General features: G+C 39.4%; 1 protein-coding gene across 9 annotated transcripts in view; it reads left to right on the forward strand.

Moving 5' to 3' along the window:
- The window catches only part of TRPS1 (transcriptional repressor GATA binding 1), a 255,464-nt gene that overhangs the window by 50,173 nt on the left and 188,236 nt on the right, over positions 1 to 17,055 (forward strand). For 8 of the 9 annotated variants that reach the window (XR_013447732.1, XR_013447731.1, XR_013447733.1 and 5 more), the window contains one exon: positions 11,602 to 12,731. Coding sequence is in view for 6 of the 9 variants with exons in the window: in XM_036120295.2 (XP_035976188.2) it covers positions 11,602 to 12,731 (1,130 nt within the window). In the remaining 3 variants the exon portion in view is untranslated. The remainder of the gene's footprint in view (positions 1 to 11,601; positions 12,732 to 17,055) is intronic. The other variant, XM_078072077.1, reaches the window with a different exon arrangement.

Genomic DNA, 17,055 nt, shown 5'->3' on the forward strand with positions numbered 1-17,055 from the left:
ATGATGTTAATACCTGGATTTCCGGCAGGAGTTTCAGTTTGTTCACTCTGGGGACAACTTCTGAGGGAAGCTGATCTGCGCTGTCAGGAAGGCTCTAAAATCGAGATTACTGAGGCCGATGATTTGGAAGAACTCAGATTTTTTAAACACACTTCCATTTCCCCCAAACAGTTATTTGTTAGGTTCTTAGTTATTTATAGTAAAGTTTATGTTTGGGTAGAATGAGCTGGACACTTTTCCTGGGCAGAGATTTTAGAAATAAAACAGATGTGTGAGCTCTCTGAATTTGAACTAATAGAAGGAGAAATAAAACAGCTGATCCTAGACTGTGCTGTCTACCAAGTGCTGTAGTAAAGAAGACAGAAAGTGGTAGGAAAAAGCAAGCAGGAAGATAATCTTGTTAAGATCAATTTTTTTTTTTTCAGAGAAATCATAGGGCTAGAAATAGAAAAAAGCAGTCTGTGGAAAAAAGCAGATGATTATTTCAAAGAAACAATTGGATCTAGAAACGAGCCTAAAGAGAGTTAACTTTGTTCGATTTAGGAATAGAGCACTAAAGATACTTTTGGGCCAAATGCTGATCTTAAGTATTTTGCCCATACACCAGATGTTGGTGCAGAAACATGTCTGAAGATAAGTAACTTATTAATATTTTTATGCCGAAATAAATGGTGAGCGGCTTCCCTGTATGCATAAGCTGAATAAAAGCACATCTGAAATTCCCCTTTTTACCCACACATGTTTGTGCTGAAATGCCATGTGAGAGCTTTCTTTCCTTGGCTCTTGAACTGTGTGGGGACTAAAGGCTGTGCAGGAGAAAATGCTGACTATAGAATTTCTTTAACGCGGTTCTGTCAGAGATTTGTAGGAAGTTAATGGCTGTGTGTATTCTGATAAAATGATGTTGGTAAATATGAGTATTACAGCCCAGTAATCAGTCAATTTCAGGAATTATTTATATAAATCTGTAATTTAAGCTAATTGAAGTATTAGATGACCAATTCATTAATCTTTTTCAATTAAACTGGCTTTTTTTTTTTTTTTTTTTAAACATTCAGGACAGTTGTTGGTTAATGATAGATTTATGACATTTTAGGCCAAGAAAGAAGGAACAGAAGCCAGAAGGAGAGGACTTAAGAACTCCATGGCTTTGATCTATATTTTGGTTCGACATGGATGGTTTTAAATAATTTGAACTGACTTGGTTACAAACATGAGATAGACAGTTGGGAAAAAGAAATAATTTAAACAAATGTTAAGATTTCCAGTTCCAAGTCCAGATTATTTGACATGTATTTGTGGGAATAATTGGAAGTTTAGACATACTTGTGCTGACAATATTCACTTCTGTGTAAATTTTATTACAAATAAGGAAGTCAAAGAATTAGGTATTTCTAAAAAAATAGTGTCAAATCACAAGGTTTCTTTATACTGCAGAGTTAGATAGAGCCCCAGTTGGATAATGGAGGTCACTTTAAAGGGGGCATCATAAAACCAGGACAGTGTTCCCTGTGTGTTGAACTCAAACCGCCCCCACCCCCCCCACCATACCTTGAGGTAGCATGCCCAGCCCTGAAATCAGAAGGATGTCAATTCTTTAGCAAGAAAAACAAGAAAAGATACAATGGCTAGCTTAGAGCTATTTGACTCTACCGGGATGTTAGTTTCTCAATTTTTAAATGTGATCTGCATGTTTTATCAATTGTTATGCTTACATTTTTTAAAATAATAGATGTGACATGATTGGGAAGCCCTTCATGTAATTTTTATTGCCAGTATTCAGACTTTGAGGCTCACATATAGACCAATAATAGGACGAGAGGTTGAGCTCTTCAAAAAGTAATTACAGCTTCTTTCTTTTTAATCTGCTTTATTATGCTTATATTTAAACCATTGCTGAATGGAGGCCTGAGTTGTTAAACACCAACCTTGCTGTTTCATTAGGCCTTAATGTGCTGTGCATTAGGGCATTTGCGTCATCTTTATGGGGGAGCTCTGAGCCCTTAGATCAGGTTATAAAAGTCGGAGCCCTGTCAAGATGTGCTTCCCACGGGAAAGTGTTTAACGTATACCACGTTTATAAATGCTCACGATGTCCATGTCGCCTTTCCATATTAGTATACCTTTTCTGTCACTCGGCATTATTCAGGACTCCCATAGCTATGGGATTCCAGCTCTTAAATTTATTTTGGCCTTTCATGAAATTTGAAGGTTAATAGAAAAAATTTCACTATTCACTTACCAGTTACTGTCTTGTGTTTGAGCTGGGAGCATTACATTTCTGTTCTGTAAATATTTTTATCGGAGTTGCACAATGTGTCACGTTAGGAGCAGGAAGAACAGATTTTAGAGATAAGAAGTCATCCTTTGTATTTGTATTTTCAACATATTTAACTCTTATGAGCTTTATAGATCCTTAACATATGCCAGTACATTCATTTGAACAGGGGGTTAACAGCTTGGTCCGGGAGAAAAAAAAAAAAAAAAAAAATCAGAGAACATTAATCTCATTTTGGTTTATTGTGACTTTTCCTGAATTTCACTTCCAAATATTTATTTTTTTGCCTTGGAGTTTCCTTTGATCTGGAGGAGGAGGGAAGTTGTAGATCTTAGCAGGTTCTGTTTCTTTGTTTTTCTGAGTGGAGAACAATTGCACTTTAGGACAACTAGTGAATGAGACTTTAATCACTTCAGACTGTCTATAGAGTACAGAATGTTTGTCATATGAAGCCATACCAGCTTTCAGGTCTGTGTCTCTTTAACAGGTAATAAAGTGTGCAAAATAAAACATATGCTCACCCTAAGGCCATCAAGCAAAGCAAAGTTCTCGCATTTACCAGGTCATGTTCATCATGGAGATGACCCAGCTGGACAGTGTTACACACCCCAGTGGAATAGAATAGTTTGACCATCTTCACTGCCTGCCTGTTGGTTAAGTCTCCGTCTGTTGTTGCTCCATGAGGGTCAGTGTGATAAATGTCGACCTCTCTCTAATTTTTGGCTTACCTGCTATCCTTTAAAGAACATGTATCGCTTTCTTGAATATCCGTATCTCTCTCTAGGCAGAATGTTTAGAAGAAATCATGGTTATTAGTGCATATAATCAAATTTAACATTACTTAACTCTTAATAAAAATGTTTTAAAAAGCTAAAAAAATTATCCTCAAATGGCCTGCCCTGCTAACCATATCAAGTCAGCGGATTAGTCAGTGCATTCTGTTTCTTGGGTCATTATAATTACAGCATACATGCAGCTGTTGGAAACACGGATCCATAAGCAGTGTCTCACCCCAGGAAAGTTTGGAGGGAGCAGTTCCCTTTCATTTTCTGATTTCCTTCATGGAGTCTGTTTCTGAGAATCATTAGACCACCGACCTCTTGGTTTCTTCATCATATGGTTTTAAAGTTTGAAGTAAATGTTGGGCATTTTCAGAATATCAGAAAAGACCTTTATTTAAATTGGAAGTCAAATGTAAAATTTATTTTTCTGTATTACTTGTAATTTGATCCCTACTATTTTTCATCTGTAGCTTATATAATCAAAATTGTACATGTCTTTTGGGATTTTCTTCCAATTTTGGATTCACTTCTGACAGCAGCTAATATTTATTAAGGATTTCCTATGTGCATAGGTAGATCTAAGCTCTGTCCGTGTACTAGTTAACTTCTCTTCATAAAAACCCTTGAAGTAGACATTACTATTATGTCCATCTTTTTTTTAAATGAGGAAGCAGGCATAGAGGAATTGAAGTAACCTGTCCAAGGTCATAGAGTTGTGCAAGGGGTTCATGGGATGCTTGCCTGTGAGTAAGTGCAGGAATGGGTGTGAGGCAGAGAAGACAGCAGAATGCCTTTAAAGCTTCTCATTTGCATGTACTGCATAGCCTAACTGAGCTCAGAGCCCTGTCTGCAAAACCAGTCTTCACAACCACTATGACGTATGACCTTCCCAAATACAAGACTTGAGTTTACTTCAACTACAAAAGCATTGGAAGATGGGCCAATTGTATGTAAGGGAGGACATACAAAGCTGGTACACGGGGTCTCTGATGCATACTCTGTGAATCTCATTGAATTTGGGGACCTCACTGATTTCTTTGAGGTTATCTCTCGTCCAATCCCTGCAGTGTAATGCTGCCTTATTTCAACTTTTACTAGGCTCAGAATTGAAATCATTGAAAAGAAAATTAATTTTGCTCATTTTTCTATTTTTAATTACTGTGATCCATTTTCACTGGTACTTTTGCTACCGAAAGTCGTTCTGATAAAGTGAGGAAGGGCCAGATTTTGATTTAATCAATTAAGAAGGCAGTGTTTTATCCCAAAACGAAGCCACATTTTATCCACATATTTGATTTTGTTCATATTCCCCTCATTTGGAGGACTTTGTTTTAGGGATTTATGATTTAATATATGGCCAGAGAGTTGTATTTTTCTCTTCCGGTTACTAGGCACAATCTAAGGGTTGGTTTTTCTATGAAGGTTAAATATTAAGTAGATGCATCCGGCTCCCATTTATGTTCTCCATGGCTTTGTAATTAAACTTTTATCTTTGCCTGTGAGGAAGTACAGGAACGGGAGAGAAGACATCAGAACGCCTTTAAAGTGTCTCATTGACACGTACTTGCATACCCCGACCGAGCTCAGAGCTGTATGGTCTCCCTGGATTCTGAACGTGAGGGGTAGGGCTGCAGGGAGGGACTTGAGAAATACTTCACTTGTCTCCCACTTCCCCTTTAATACTTAGATGACCTGCTGATGTCAGATTAAAGAGCACCTGAATTCTTTCATGAGTCCAGTAACAATGTATATTTGGGGATCTTATAGTAAACAGTGGTTTGTTCTAAGACCTGTTTTTCCAGCTGATAGGTGGCTCCACCTTGATGTTCCACTGGCACCTCAAAGTCAACGTGCATAAAGCTCAAGTTGTTAGCTCCTTCCCTAGCGTTTACCCCTCTCTTTGTTCTCTACTCCCATTTCCAAGTTGGCGAGGCTGGAAATGCCAGGGTTACCCTGGATTTCTTTCTGATGTGTGTGTCTCCCCACGAACAATTGAGTAGTTTGCTTCAGTCTTCCCTGCTTGACGCCTTTATCACCCCCACCCTTCGTGTTTACTTAGCAAATTCTTAGTGGTTTCTTTAGTTACTTCTTCTCTCTTTCCGATCCCTTCTGTTCTCTTCTTTTCCTTTCTCTTCTGCTCTTGCTGCCCAGCCCCCCTTCCTCCACCCCTCCTCTCCTGTCCTTTCTTTTCCTTTCTCTCTTTTCTCCCTCCTTCCTCCTCCTCTCCTTCCCTTCTTCCGTTTCATCCTCCCTCCCTTCCTTCCTTTATTTGTTAAAAATTCTGCTTGTAGAGCTACCACCCTACGTTTTGTAGGAAGGATAGGTCTACTTCCTATAAAATGTATATCATTTTAATTATCCTTGTATAATTCAGTAGAACTCTCTCTCTCCGATAAGACATCACTATTCCAAATTCTCTCTCACCCCCAGTCTCCCTTCACATTTCCCGAGAGCTTGTCTTGTGCTTTATTCGCTTTGTTTCCTGCACCCGAAAAGCCTTTCCATAGTCACTGCTTTTGAGGCTCTGGTCCAGTGCTAGCTCGTGAGTCCACAGCTTGGTTGTCACCTCCTTCTGGAAGCCTTTGCTGACCTGTCACTGGGGCGTAGGTTCTCTTCCTCTGTGTTGTCATGGAACTTGGTACCTCTCTCAGCAGAAGCACACCCTCCGCTATTGTCATCTATTTGCTTGTGAGCTTTCTGCCCCAGACCACAGACGTGCTGGGGTTTGGGGCTCTATCACTTCTCCGTGGATCATCTGTGTTTGGCACATAGTAGGCATGCAACAAAGCACCCTTCCCTAGAGGAAGGATGTAACACAGTGATTCCACTCTCGTGTTTTTCCCATTTAAGACACTCTTTAGAACAAACACTCAATTCTTACCTCTCTCCATCCTGAGCCAGTGGCAAAGTTGGGTCAGATGCAGGAGACGAGTTCTGTGGATCACGCACTCAGCTTTATAATCCACTTGCCTTGCATTTTCTGTTTTGTTTTGCATTTTTCCCTGTGGAATATTGTTTTTCCCAAATTCTTGAGACTGACTTTAAGATTTATTGGTATTCTGTCAGCCCAAATACCAAGTAACCGTAGAGACTTAGGTCAGTATTATGCCGAGTGAAGTGAGAAAACCAGTTGGGGTAGACTGTTGATGGCTGTAATCCAAAAGCTGATAATAAAAATGTGCATAATTTAAAATATGCAGGACTTTACCCTTAAAATCACCCCTTATATAAAGTTTTGGTTCCCCCACAAAAAAAAATTGGTTGGCTCTTATTATTCAAATTTTTTATTGGATTTGTTACTTATTTTGTGGAAAAGAGTATTTACAGGAATAACTGTGGTGACTCCAGGAAAGCCAGGAATAGGGTGTGGTAGCATGGGGCTAAGAAGATCACCGTCCAATTAGATAGGTTACTGAACTGTCTAACAGTTCGTCTCCACCAAAGGTCCATCACTGTGGCAAACTCTATGCCACACTGGTTTTTTTTGAAGCACTGTACAGTGCAGAAACATTCCCTGTGTGGATTAGCACATTGATTCTGACTCTAGTTATTTTCAGCCGAGATCGGCCCTGACAGATTTCTTCAAGCTATTTGTAACTTCAGTCTTTGAGCAGTGATTTTTAGCAACTTAGCTTTTTATTAAGTGAAGGTTTTACTGTTTTGACTATCAGCCCATAACCTCAACTCCCCTTAAATTAGTACCCTCCTAATTGTCTCTGTTGCTATCAATTATAGTACTTGAAAATGAACCACATCTGAGGAAGAGTTTGTATTTAGTTCAAACAACCCTTTTTGTTCCCCTGACAAGAAGTACATGTCCTGAAGTGTCATTTCAAGAGTTCTGAGGCTTCAAAAAAATATTTTCCTTTGACATATTCTTTTAGATATTACTCTTACCAGTTTTTGTTCCGTATTATTAGAAGGAAGTAAATGAATTAAGGTTAAAGACCTTGCAAAAAGCCAGCCCTTTATATTTCTAACTTCTACAGCGAAACATTTTTGTGAAAAGGCATACGTAAATAAATTAGAAACAAAGGCCATGAAACATACTTACATGGAAGGAGTAGTTTTTTAAACTAAGTTTAAAATGGAATGAAAAGCCATCACAGTCTTCAATCAGTGAAAAATGACTTCAAATCTGTTCTTTTTCATGCCTTTAACAGGTAAGTCTAGTGTTTCTGTTTAACTATAATTCACAAGCAAATGGCTCCAGAGTCGCTGGCTTTTGGGTGAAAGATGCATTTTGTTCAGTTTTTTGAAGAAGCTCAAATATGTCCGGTTGAGTCAATAAGGGGGGTGTGAATTACAGTTGTGTTCTCATCCCAGGTAACTCAGGGGCCTTGGGGACAAATTTTCATCTGTGCCCGCATCTACCACAATAACTTCATTCATTCAAACCAAGTATATTGAGCCCCTGCTGACTTCCAAGGATGGATAAAATATCATTCCTTCAGTCCAAGAAGGAAGTCAGACAGAAGCATTAGCTTTAACAACAGAATCGAACCTTTTCGTATACAGCTAAGAACACTAGGAGTGACAAGTTTATGAGTTTGTCAGTGAATGACTTCACCATGTTCCCACTGTTTAGCCTTTTCACCCCATTAGCAGGACAAATTAAATTAGATAGTCCAGTTTTATTGAATAATGATCCCATTCATGTGTATAGTACTCTTACAATATGCTAACATGGCATACACTAGTTCCATGTGGCTATTTAAATTTCAGTTAATTAAAATTAAATCAATGAAAAATCAATAAAAATTACTTAAATCAGTTCCTCAGTTGCACTAGCCCTGTTTTAGTTGTTCAGTAGCCACGTGTGGCTCAGAGCTACCCTCTTGGACAGGGTGGACTGCAGAATATTTCCATCATCTCAGAAAGTTCTATTGAACGGCACGATCTTGAGTTTACAAATCAGTTTCAGCTACATTCTTCCCCTTGATCCTCACAATAATCCTGTAAGATGGCAAGGTGTACACTGTTATTTATATCCATAAGGATGAGGAGATTGAGGTGCCAAGGGGTTAAATAATGTGTCTTTGCACAGACTTTAACTTCTGGAACTTCCCTCGGGAGCAAACAAATCCAAGTAAAGATTAATACTATTATCTACAAATCTCGATCTTCAAATATAAGTAATTTAAAGGCAGAGATGTGGTCTAGCTTGCTCACTGTTGTATTCCAGTATCTATTCCAGAGATTGGCACAAACTAAATACTCAGTGGCTACTAATTAGATGAACGAATAGGTGTAATTTTTGGTCCAAACATAATTTACAGTTTAATAGAAATTTTAAAATATGCATATCCATGTCAAAGGAACTGCTGGATTAACAGGTTGTAATTATAATTCTGGTTAGCAAAAGAAAAAAGATTGAAACTTACACTGTTTATTCTGTTTGTGATCTCTTTTTTCAGTCTAGTCATAGCGAGGGAATTTTTTTCTACTCCTTGCTGGGTTCGACTGTTTGAAAAGTTTGAAATAATTCTCTGACTGTGTAGGTGCTGTTTCCTGGCAATAAGATTCAAGAAACTGTTGTTGCAAACACTTATTTTGTATTAACTGTTGATGCTGTGTATTTGTATTTAACCTACGAAAGAATTGTTTTAAGTTAACGCTTATGGATCATGAAAATACAATGAATATGGTCAGTAGTCTTAGGTATGGTCTCCTAAAATAATAAATTATGTTTTATTTTAGAATGGCATTTAAATGATATGCATCAGTTTATTTCACTATGACTTAAGTGTCCATCTCTTACAAAGAAAGTATAAAAATGGCCGCAAGGGTAGCCTTTAAATCTTTTTGGAAGAGCAAAGGAATAGAACACTAAGTAACAATGTTTCCCAAAGTTGGCTTTTAATAATTTTTTACATATTTTTATAATGGCTATACTAGCTTTAAGTAATATAAAACTAGCTTTAAGCTAGTTACACTAGCTTTAAGTAATATAAAAACTAATATGATTTACTGCTATTTACCAAGAAGACAAATAGATAACCTTATAGAAATGTCAATATTATTGTTCTTGTCATTAAATGAGATCCTTGTGTTTTTGTTTGCTTGCTTGGGTGGTTTTGAAAGAGCATCTTAAATAATAATGGAGCTGGCTGGTTTTTCCTAGGTAAAAAACACGACCTGTAGACACACAAATACCACCAACTTAAAAGATTTAATGAGGTTTTCACGGTAACTTAGTTAATCCTAAACCAAAATGCGATACTGGAAGTTTTGGGGTTTTTTTTGTCTGTTTACCACACGGCCTTTCTTTCACGGTCTCTTCACCTGATAGTAGTCATTGTTAGCCTGGATTTTTTAATTTTTATTTTTAAAGTTTTTGTCAAATACTGGAAGGGATGCTGTGATGCGTAGTAGTAACTTTGATTCGCTTCAACATCCTATGTTTAGGGATTCCTTAGGCCTCTAAGTGCTCCTTGTTCAGCCCTTTCAGGGTAGACATGGAATATGTGGCTTGGAGATTGCAAAATCAAAGATACAGTGATGATGTATTGTGGTTTCTCAGGAATCCCTGTTCTACAAGCAGAAGTTAAAATCATTTTATGTTTGGAAGATCGACAACTCTGAAGCAGTGTGGTAGCCAAAGCAAGAAAATTTTGGTTTGCTCGTTTTGCTCACATGAGAGAAGAAGGGCATACTTCTGCATTTGCCCCTTTTGATTCAAGTTGAAGTTCCTGAACAAAGTTACCAGAGTTGATGGAATCCCACTGAAATGCTTTGTTTTGTTTTTGGAAACAAGGTTCCTCCTCACCCCTAGTGAGCTGGGAAATAGATGGAGGGATTTTGCAATATGATGACATTCCAGGGCACATTTTAGTCGTTCTAGTCACTGAAATGCTAGGTTAGAAGGGTATATCGGCTGTATCCTCATGCGGTCTGGCTTTGACATGTCTCACACAGCCAGTGGCCAGGCTGCTGGCTGGGAGGGCGCCCCCTTCTTCCCCTCCTGGTTAGATGCTGCCTGGCTGTTGTGGACAGATGGGAGTCTGTGTGCTTGCCATGGTGGATGTAGACATCACCCAAAGTGAAACGTTGTCATCCTTCGATTAAAGGCTGTAGGAGACGTTTGTAAATTATTACCTTAATGTACAGTAAGTGTTGAGCTGTTTCTGTGATCATGCACATTTCCAGGAACTGTAATATTGGAAACAAATGTAGAGGTGGCCCCAGCTGAATAATTCTTGGCCAGACAGGTTAAATCTTTTGATCAATCTCACAACCTCTCTTTAAGTGGCAGAATGGACTGCATTCTCAGTCCTGTACAATAGAGGTGCAAGCATGTTTCTCAGCGTGCTAAAGGAATATTATTTGCATATTAAGTAGAACTTCTTAAATGATTTTTGAGATGCTTGAGCCTTTCCTCATGGAGTGATTTGGATATGAGCAGTGATCACGCATGTCACTTTTGAGCAGCTGTTGAAGAAGGCAGAACATGATTATGTCACGTGCTTAATCTATTACATCTGGTAGCTAGAAAAACTCAGATATTCTCTGATAGTTAGAAGAGGAAATCTCTCCCTTTTTTGGAGCATTTCTATCAAAAACTCTGTTTTAAACCAGGAATTTTGGTTACTCAGCAGTGGCGCTTAGTTCAGCTGCCCTTTGCAGGGCACATGGAGGAAGGATTTTATATAAAGTGACTTTTGAATGACTTCATTGCCCTAATGCTGTACAGTTCTATAATTTTGGATAGAAAGGAGAGCTGTGATCATTTTTGTGGTGGGACAATTTTATTTTGGCCTTTGAACATCCCCATGACCCACTGAGACAGAGCCTTGATCAGATGAGGCCCTGGAAGGTTTTCTTCTTTTCCTTTGTCCTAGGTTGGGAAACATTTTAAACTTTTTACGTTAGACCTTCTTCACCAAGACTTCAGGTCCACCGTATTCGTTTCATTTTTGGTTTAAAGGTCCACTGCATTCATTTCATTTTTGGTCTCAGAGTGCCTGCTTGGGCTTTAATCATAAGGCATTTTGTGTGGTCATTTTAGCACCTTTATTTTACCCAAAAGGTAGACTTCATCTTTGCCCAAAGCTTCATTGCTATAGGAACTGAACAGAGGATTTCCTTGGAGAACGTCTGCATTGAGTAATCTCTAAGCAACTGCCTCTAGTTTTGACAGCAACCCTTAACTTCATGAGAAGAAATCCACTGTGATTTGGATACTTCTGCAAGCATGCGGTTTGAAGGAGACCGTAGTAAAACCTACTTACTTGAAAATTGTTTTCTTGGCTTTTTAAGAAAAGTATTTATTAAATCCATTGAATTAGTTATAGTCCTCATTACTTATCTTTATCTGTTACTTTGGCCAAAAATGTTTAGCATAATGAGCCTCTCAAAGAGTAGCTATTGAGACATGAAGAGTGCATTTCTTTGGCTCTGATTATTCAAGTGATTTCATAATAAGCAGAAGTACTATTGTATTTTTTGATGTGGAATACTTGGCCATATCCCCTCCTCCCTCCTACAGAGAGCACGAAATTAACGATACCTTTGAAGTAACATCCATCTCTTCTGTACCAGGTCACTTCGGGTGGAACATTCATTGGCATCGGGCGGAAAACTCCAGATTGCCAGGGAAACACCAAGTACTTCCGCTGCAAATTCTGCAATTTCACTTACATGGGCAGCTCCTCAGCTGAACTGGAACAGCATTTTCTTCAGACACACCCGAACAAGATCAAAGCTTCCCTCCCCTCCTCGGAGGGTGCGAAGCCTTCAGAGAAAAACTCTAACAAGTCCATCCCTGCACTTCGGTCCAGTGATTCTGGAGACTTGGGAAAGTGGCAGGACAAGATCACGGTCAAGACGGGAGATGACACTCCTGTTGGCTACTCAGTGCCCATCAAGCCCCTCGATTCCTCGAGACAAAATGGTACAGAGGCCACCAGTTACTACTGGTGTAAATTTTGTAGTTTCAGCTGTGAGTCATCTAGCTCGCTTAAACTGCTAGAACATTATGGCAAACAGCACGGAGGAGCGCAGTCAGGCGGCCTTAACCCAGAGTTGAATGATAAGCTTTCCAGGGGCTCTGTCATTAATCAGAACGATCTAGCCAAAAGTGCAGAAGGGGAGCCAATGGCCAAGGCAGACAAGGGCTCTAGTGGGGCTAAAAAGAAGGACTTCTCCAGCAAGGGAGCAGAGGATAATATGGTAACGAGCTATAATTGTCAGTTCTGTGACTTTAGATACTCCAAAAGCCACGGCCCTGACGTCATTGTAGTGGGGCCACTCCTCCGTCACTATCAGCAGCTCCATAACATTCATAAATGTACCATTAAGCACTGTCCCTTCTGTCCCAGAGGCCTTTGCAGCCCAGAAAAGCACCTTGGAGAAATTACTTACCCATTTGCTTGTAGAAAAAGTAATTGTTCCCACTGTGCACTCTTGCTTTTGCACTTGTCTCCGGGGGCAGCCGGAAGCTCGCGAGTCAAACACCAGTGCCACCAGTGCGCGTTCTCCACCCCTGACGTAGATGTCCTCCTCTTCCACTACGAGAGTGTGCATGAGTCCCAAGCTTCGGAGGTCAAACAGGAAGCCAACCACCTGCAAGGATCAGATGGGCAGCCGGCTGTCAAGGAAGGCAAAGAACACTCATGCACCAAATGTGATTTCATTACCCAGGTGGAAGAAGAGATTTCCCGACACTACAGGTAAGCCATTGTGGGGGGCGGGGAGGAGCAATATCAAAGAAAATGATCCAAAGAATCCAGAGGGCTGATCCCAGAATCGTCGGGAATGATTGTGATGACTTGGGGAAGTTACGGGACAAGTAAACATAAAAGATCGTTCATAAAACTGCAGATTATGTATTTATCGAGGTGGTAACCACAGATTTTAATTTGGTCACTTTTTCAGACCGTTTACTCTTATTCTTCATACCCATTTTCTGCCGTTTGCAGGGCAGTCTTTTACAATTTGCAGTGATGACGGCAATGCTGATGAGGTCACTCATTTACCACAATTCATGGATTTGTCCTTGCCGAGTGGCTCCGCATCCCATCGTTTTTGATGGGGCCGCTCCCAAATGAAAGGTGCCATTGTCCTGTGTTCTCTTCTCTATTCCAACTGGGAAGCAATCAGCTTGAGAACAGGTTGCTCATTTTTCTTTTAAAATGAGATTGGACATTCTTCTGGCTTTAAAAAAAAAATTTGAGCAACATCCTCATTTCTCAAAGAAACAGTAATCTGAAGGTGAGAATTCTACAAGAGGTGTGACTTTGAATTTCTCTATGCTCACTCCTCTGAGTGGGTAAAGCCACAGTTATTATAGATCCATAAGCAGAGATATAAGATACATTCATGTTTTTTTTTTTCACTTTCATCCTATTCTCTTTTTAAATGTTACTTTTCCCAGTTAATCTTTCATATTTTCTTTTTTTTTTTTTAAGATTTTATTTATTTATTTGACAGAAAGAGAGAGAGAGCACAGGCAGGGGGAGCGGCAGAGGGAGAGGGAGAAGCAGGCTCCCCGCTGAGCAAGAAGCCTGATGTGGGACTTGATCCCAGGACCCTGTGATCGTGACCCCAGCCGAAGGCAGTCGCTTAACCGACTGGGCCACCCAGGCGCCCCAATCTTTCACATTTTATAAAGATGGGTTTAGGATGCATCTCTTTATTTCATTTATACATTAATTCCTTAATGAATTAGCTCCAAAAATACACATTGCGCCAGGCATTGATGATAAAGGAGAAAATAAGACAAACCTAGTCTGCGCCCACATGGAACTTACAGTTTAGTAGGGAAGTCATTAATGGATCATTATGAGTACAAGTGTCACAACAGATGAAGTAGAGACCCCCGTGTTTGAATAGAATGACCACAAAGCCCAATATGGTAGATGAGGAGCATTTAACCTGAGGAAGGAGCCTCCCTGAGGAAGGAGCATTTAACCTGAGACTTGGCCATATGAGGGGAATTTGTTTAGCAAAATCCTGGTAATACAGCACGTTCAGATGTTACTTAGTGTTCAGTGGGTGCTTTCTTGTTATTGTGCCTCTAAGCATCAAAGCAAAGAGCTTTATTTACTATTTTTAAATGTTTTTCCCTCTGTAGACTCAGTATCCTAGTTTAAAAATCTTCCCATTCCAAGATTTTAAACCGTTTCTTAAACAGATTTTAATTTTCCCATCGCAAGATTTTGAACAGTTCCTCCCATTCTTTTTAGGAGTTGTGTGTCCGTGTGAGTGTGTGTGTGTTGTCAGTCACCAGTAATGAAGCAGTTCATGTCCAACAATAGGCTAATAATATTCGATGTTAATTTGAAGGGCATCCTAATGTTCACAGTGAATCTAAATGTTCAGAAAACACTTCCTTGAGATTTACACTGTTTAATTTATAAGGTCAGCCCTAGGAAAGACACAGTCCTGCAATCAAATATGTGTTCACACTTGTAGTGAGTGTTCCTGCCTCCTCTGATGTTAGCTGCATGCTAATTTATTTCTGGGCTAGCAGACATTAGCTTCCTCCCGAGCTTTACCAATGTGCATATACATTTGTTAGGTGGTATAAAAATTAGGTAATCCATTCTATTTTTGAAAGAGGAGGCTTTCCTTAATCGTGAGGAAATTAGCCACACCACACCACACCACACTGCATGCGCATGCGCGCACACACACCCTGATACATCTGGATACCAGATCACTTGCATGAGTGGCTTTTTTTGAGGATGCTGAGGCCATTGCTTGAAAATGTGTCTGGAAAAGCAGAGTTTCTATATGCTTTGGTTAGACCAAAAAAAAAAAAAAAAATCTCCCAAGAAATAAAAGTATGAATAAAAATATTACTGAATAATCTCAGAGTTTAGTTAATAGTAATGAAAATAAGCTCTTGAGGGAAGAAACTGGTCTTGTCTTGTTCACTGCCGTATCTACACAATTTAGCACAGTGTCAGAATGGCTAATGAGTGCTCAGTGAGTAGATCTTTAAGTAAATGAAATGCCTGTGAGTTTTTTACTTCACAGTCGTTAAGGATAAGCCAAGATCTCCATGGTAAGTTACAGTTTAATCTCAGACTATTTTATGGTCTTGAAACCCTTCTGAAGACTTAGGGCTCCACACCAAATGACAGTTGTCTATGCATTTTGAATTTAAGTCAACCTTTTAGCAATTTTTAGATGAGAAAACTGAGCAATACTTGTTCCTAGGGCATTAAAATCCTCCTGCACTTACTTTTTAAGAAGATTTTATTTATATATTTGAGAGAGAGAGAGAGAAAGAGCAAGCATGAGTGAGGTGGGGGGCTGGTGGGGAGGAGCAGAGGGAGAGGCAGAAGCAGACTCCCCGCTGAGCAGGGAACCTGACACCGGGCTTGATCCCAGGACCCCAGGATCAATCATGACCTGAGCCGAAGGCAGACGCTTAACTGACTGAGCCACCCAGGAACCCCATTCCTGCACTTATTATTAAAACCTGCTCTGGGGCGCCTGGGTGGCTCAGTCATTAAGCGTCTGCCTTCGGCTCAGGTCATAATGCCGGGGTCCTGGGATCAAGCCCCACATCAGGCTCCCTGCTTGCCAGGAAGACTGCTTCTCCCTCTCCCACTCCCCCTGCTTGTGTTCTTGCTCTCGCTATCTCTCTCTGTCAAATAAATAAAATCTTAAAAAAAAGAAAACCTCCTGTAATTCATGTGGTCCTGGATTGAGGTACTGAGTAGTTTTTCTCTGATCTGTTTATGAGTTCTTGTAGAAATATATGCAATTTGGAGACTTACACTTTCAGAAATTCTACTGAACGTTGAACAACAGTGAAGGTTCTAGGCATGTGAAAGGAGATAGTCCTATGGATGTTGAAAACTTGTTCTGCTATCAAAGCATTTTCCCCATATGCTACATTTTGAAGATAATATAAGAGGACAAGTTTACCATATCACAAGAATATTTTTCTGGTTAAATTTATGTTTATTCATATTATACATGTTTGGAAACTTTCTCCATAATTCTGTTGTAACTAGGGAATATTCTAGGCTTTTGAGTGCTTTATGTATTAGTCTTATGGTGTAGTAAAAAGGTAGTAGAAGCTAAGGTCTATAAAATACATGAAATCAGGTAGCTATAAAAAAAAAAAAAACTACAGCTGAGAAGCAGGAGAGTTGATTGAGAGTTATGAGTGAAAACTTTGGTGTGGATTCCACTCAGTGGGCATTTTCAAGAATCAGGTTTAATCTTGGTTGAACTGCAAACATTATTCAGTCAGTAACTGGAACTTGGTCAATTCTCTTTTCTTAATGTTTCATATTTACTTATGTTACCCCTAGCTCACATTAGACTGACTTACTATGTTCTACTCCTGAATTTGTTCCCCACACTGTTTGTTTTATTATTTATTATTTAATTAAACAGTATATCCATTCTCTAATTGATTACCTACCATTCTCCTCACCAGAATTTTTTGTGTTATAACTTGGGTTTCTGGAGTAAGTAGGAGTACTGTCTCCTCACAAAACAACTATAGTAGATAAAACGTACTTTTCAAAGCCTTGCTAGACTTCCTCGAGTTAGAGAAATTTCTGAAGCTTTTCTCGTCTTCCCTTTACCAAGAGTGGACTAAACCCAGACTGGGGAGAAGTGAATAGCAAGCGTGGAGTGTGATGTGCTGAGACAAATACCAGCATTGATGTAGGTCACTCAGGAGACTACGCCTGGAGTCACTGACAGCAAGCGGCTGGTGAATCTGTTTTACGTTAAGCTGGACCTTGAAGGTGGCTAAAGTGATTCCACGTTTAGAGCCTCCTCTGACTCCTGTCAGAAATAAACACAAGTTTGTCTATATGAAATACTCCAATTTTCACCTCCATGATATCTGTGGCAGAAGATAAACCTTAGATGAGTTATAGAAATTAACCATACAGGAAGGGATTTAAACCATTCTATGGGAAATCAGTGGGAATTGCAAATAATGGATCTAGATACCCAGGAAAATGATAAGTTATAAGAATATAATATATTCTTAGTTATAAGAAAGCTATAAAATACAAT

This window comes from Halichoerus grypus, chromosome 5 (genome assembly GCF_964656455.1).
Source record: "Halichoerus grypus chromosome 5, mHalGry1.hap1.1, whole genome shotgun sequence".
NCBI classification, from domain to species: domain Eukaryota; kingdom Metazoa; phylum Chordata; class Mammalia; order Carnivora; family Phocidae; genus Halichoerus; species Halichoerus grypus.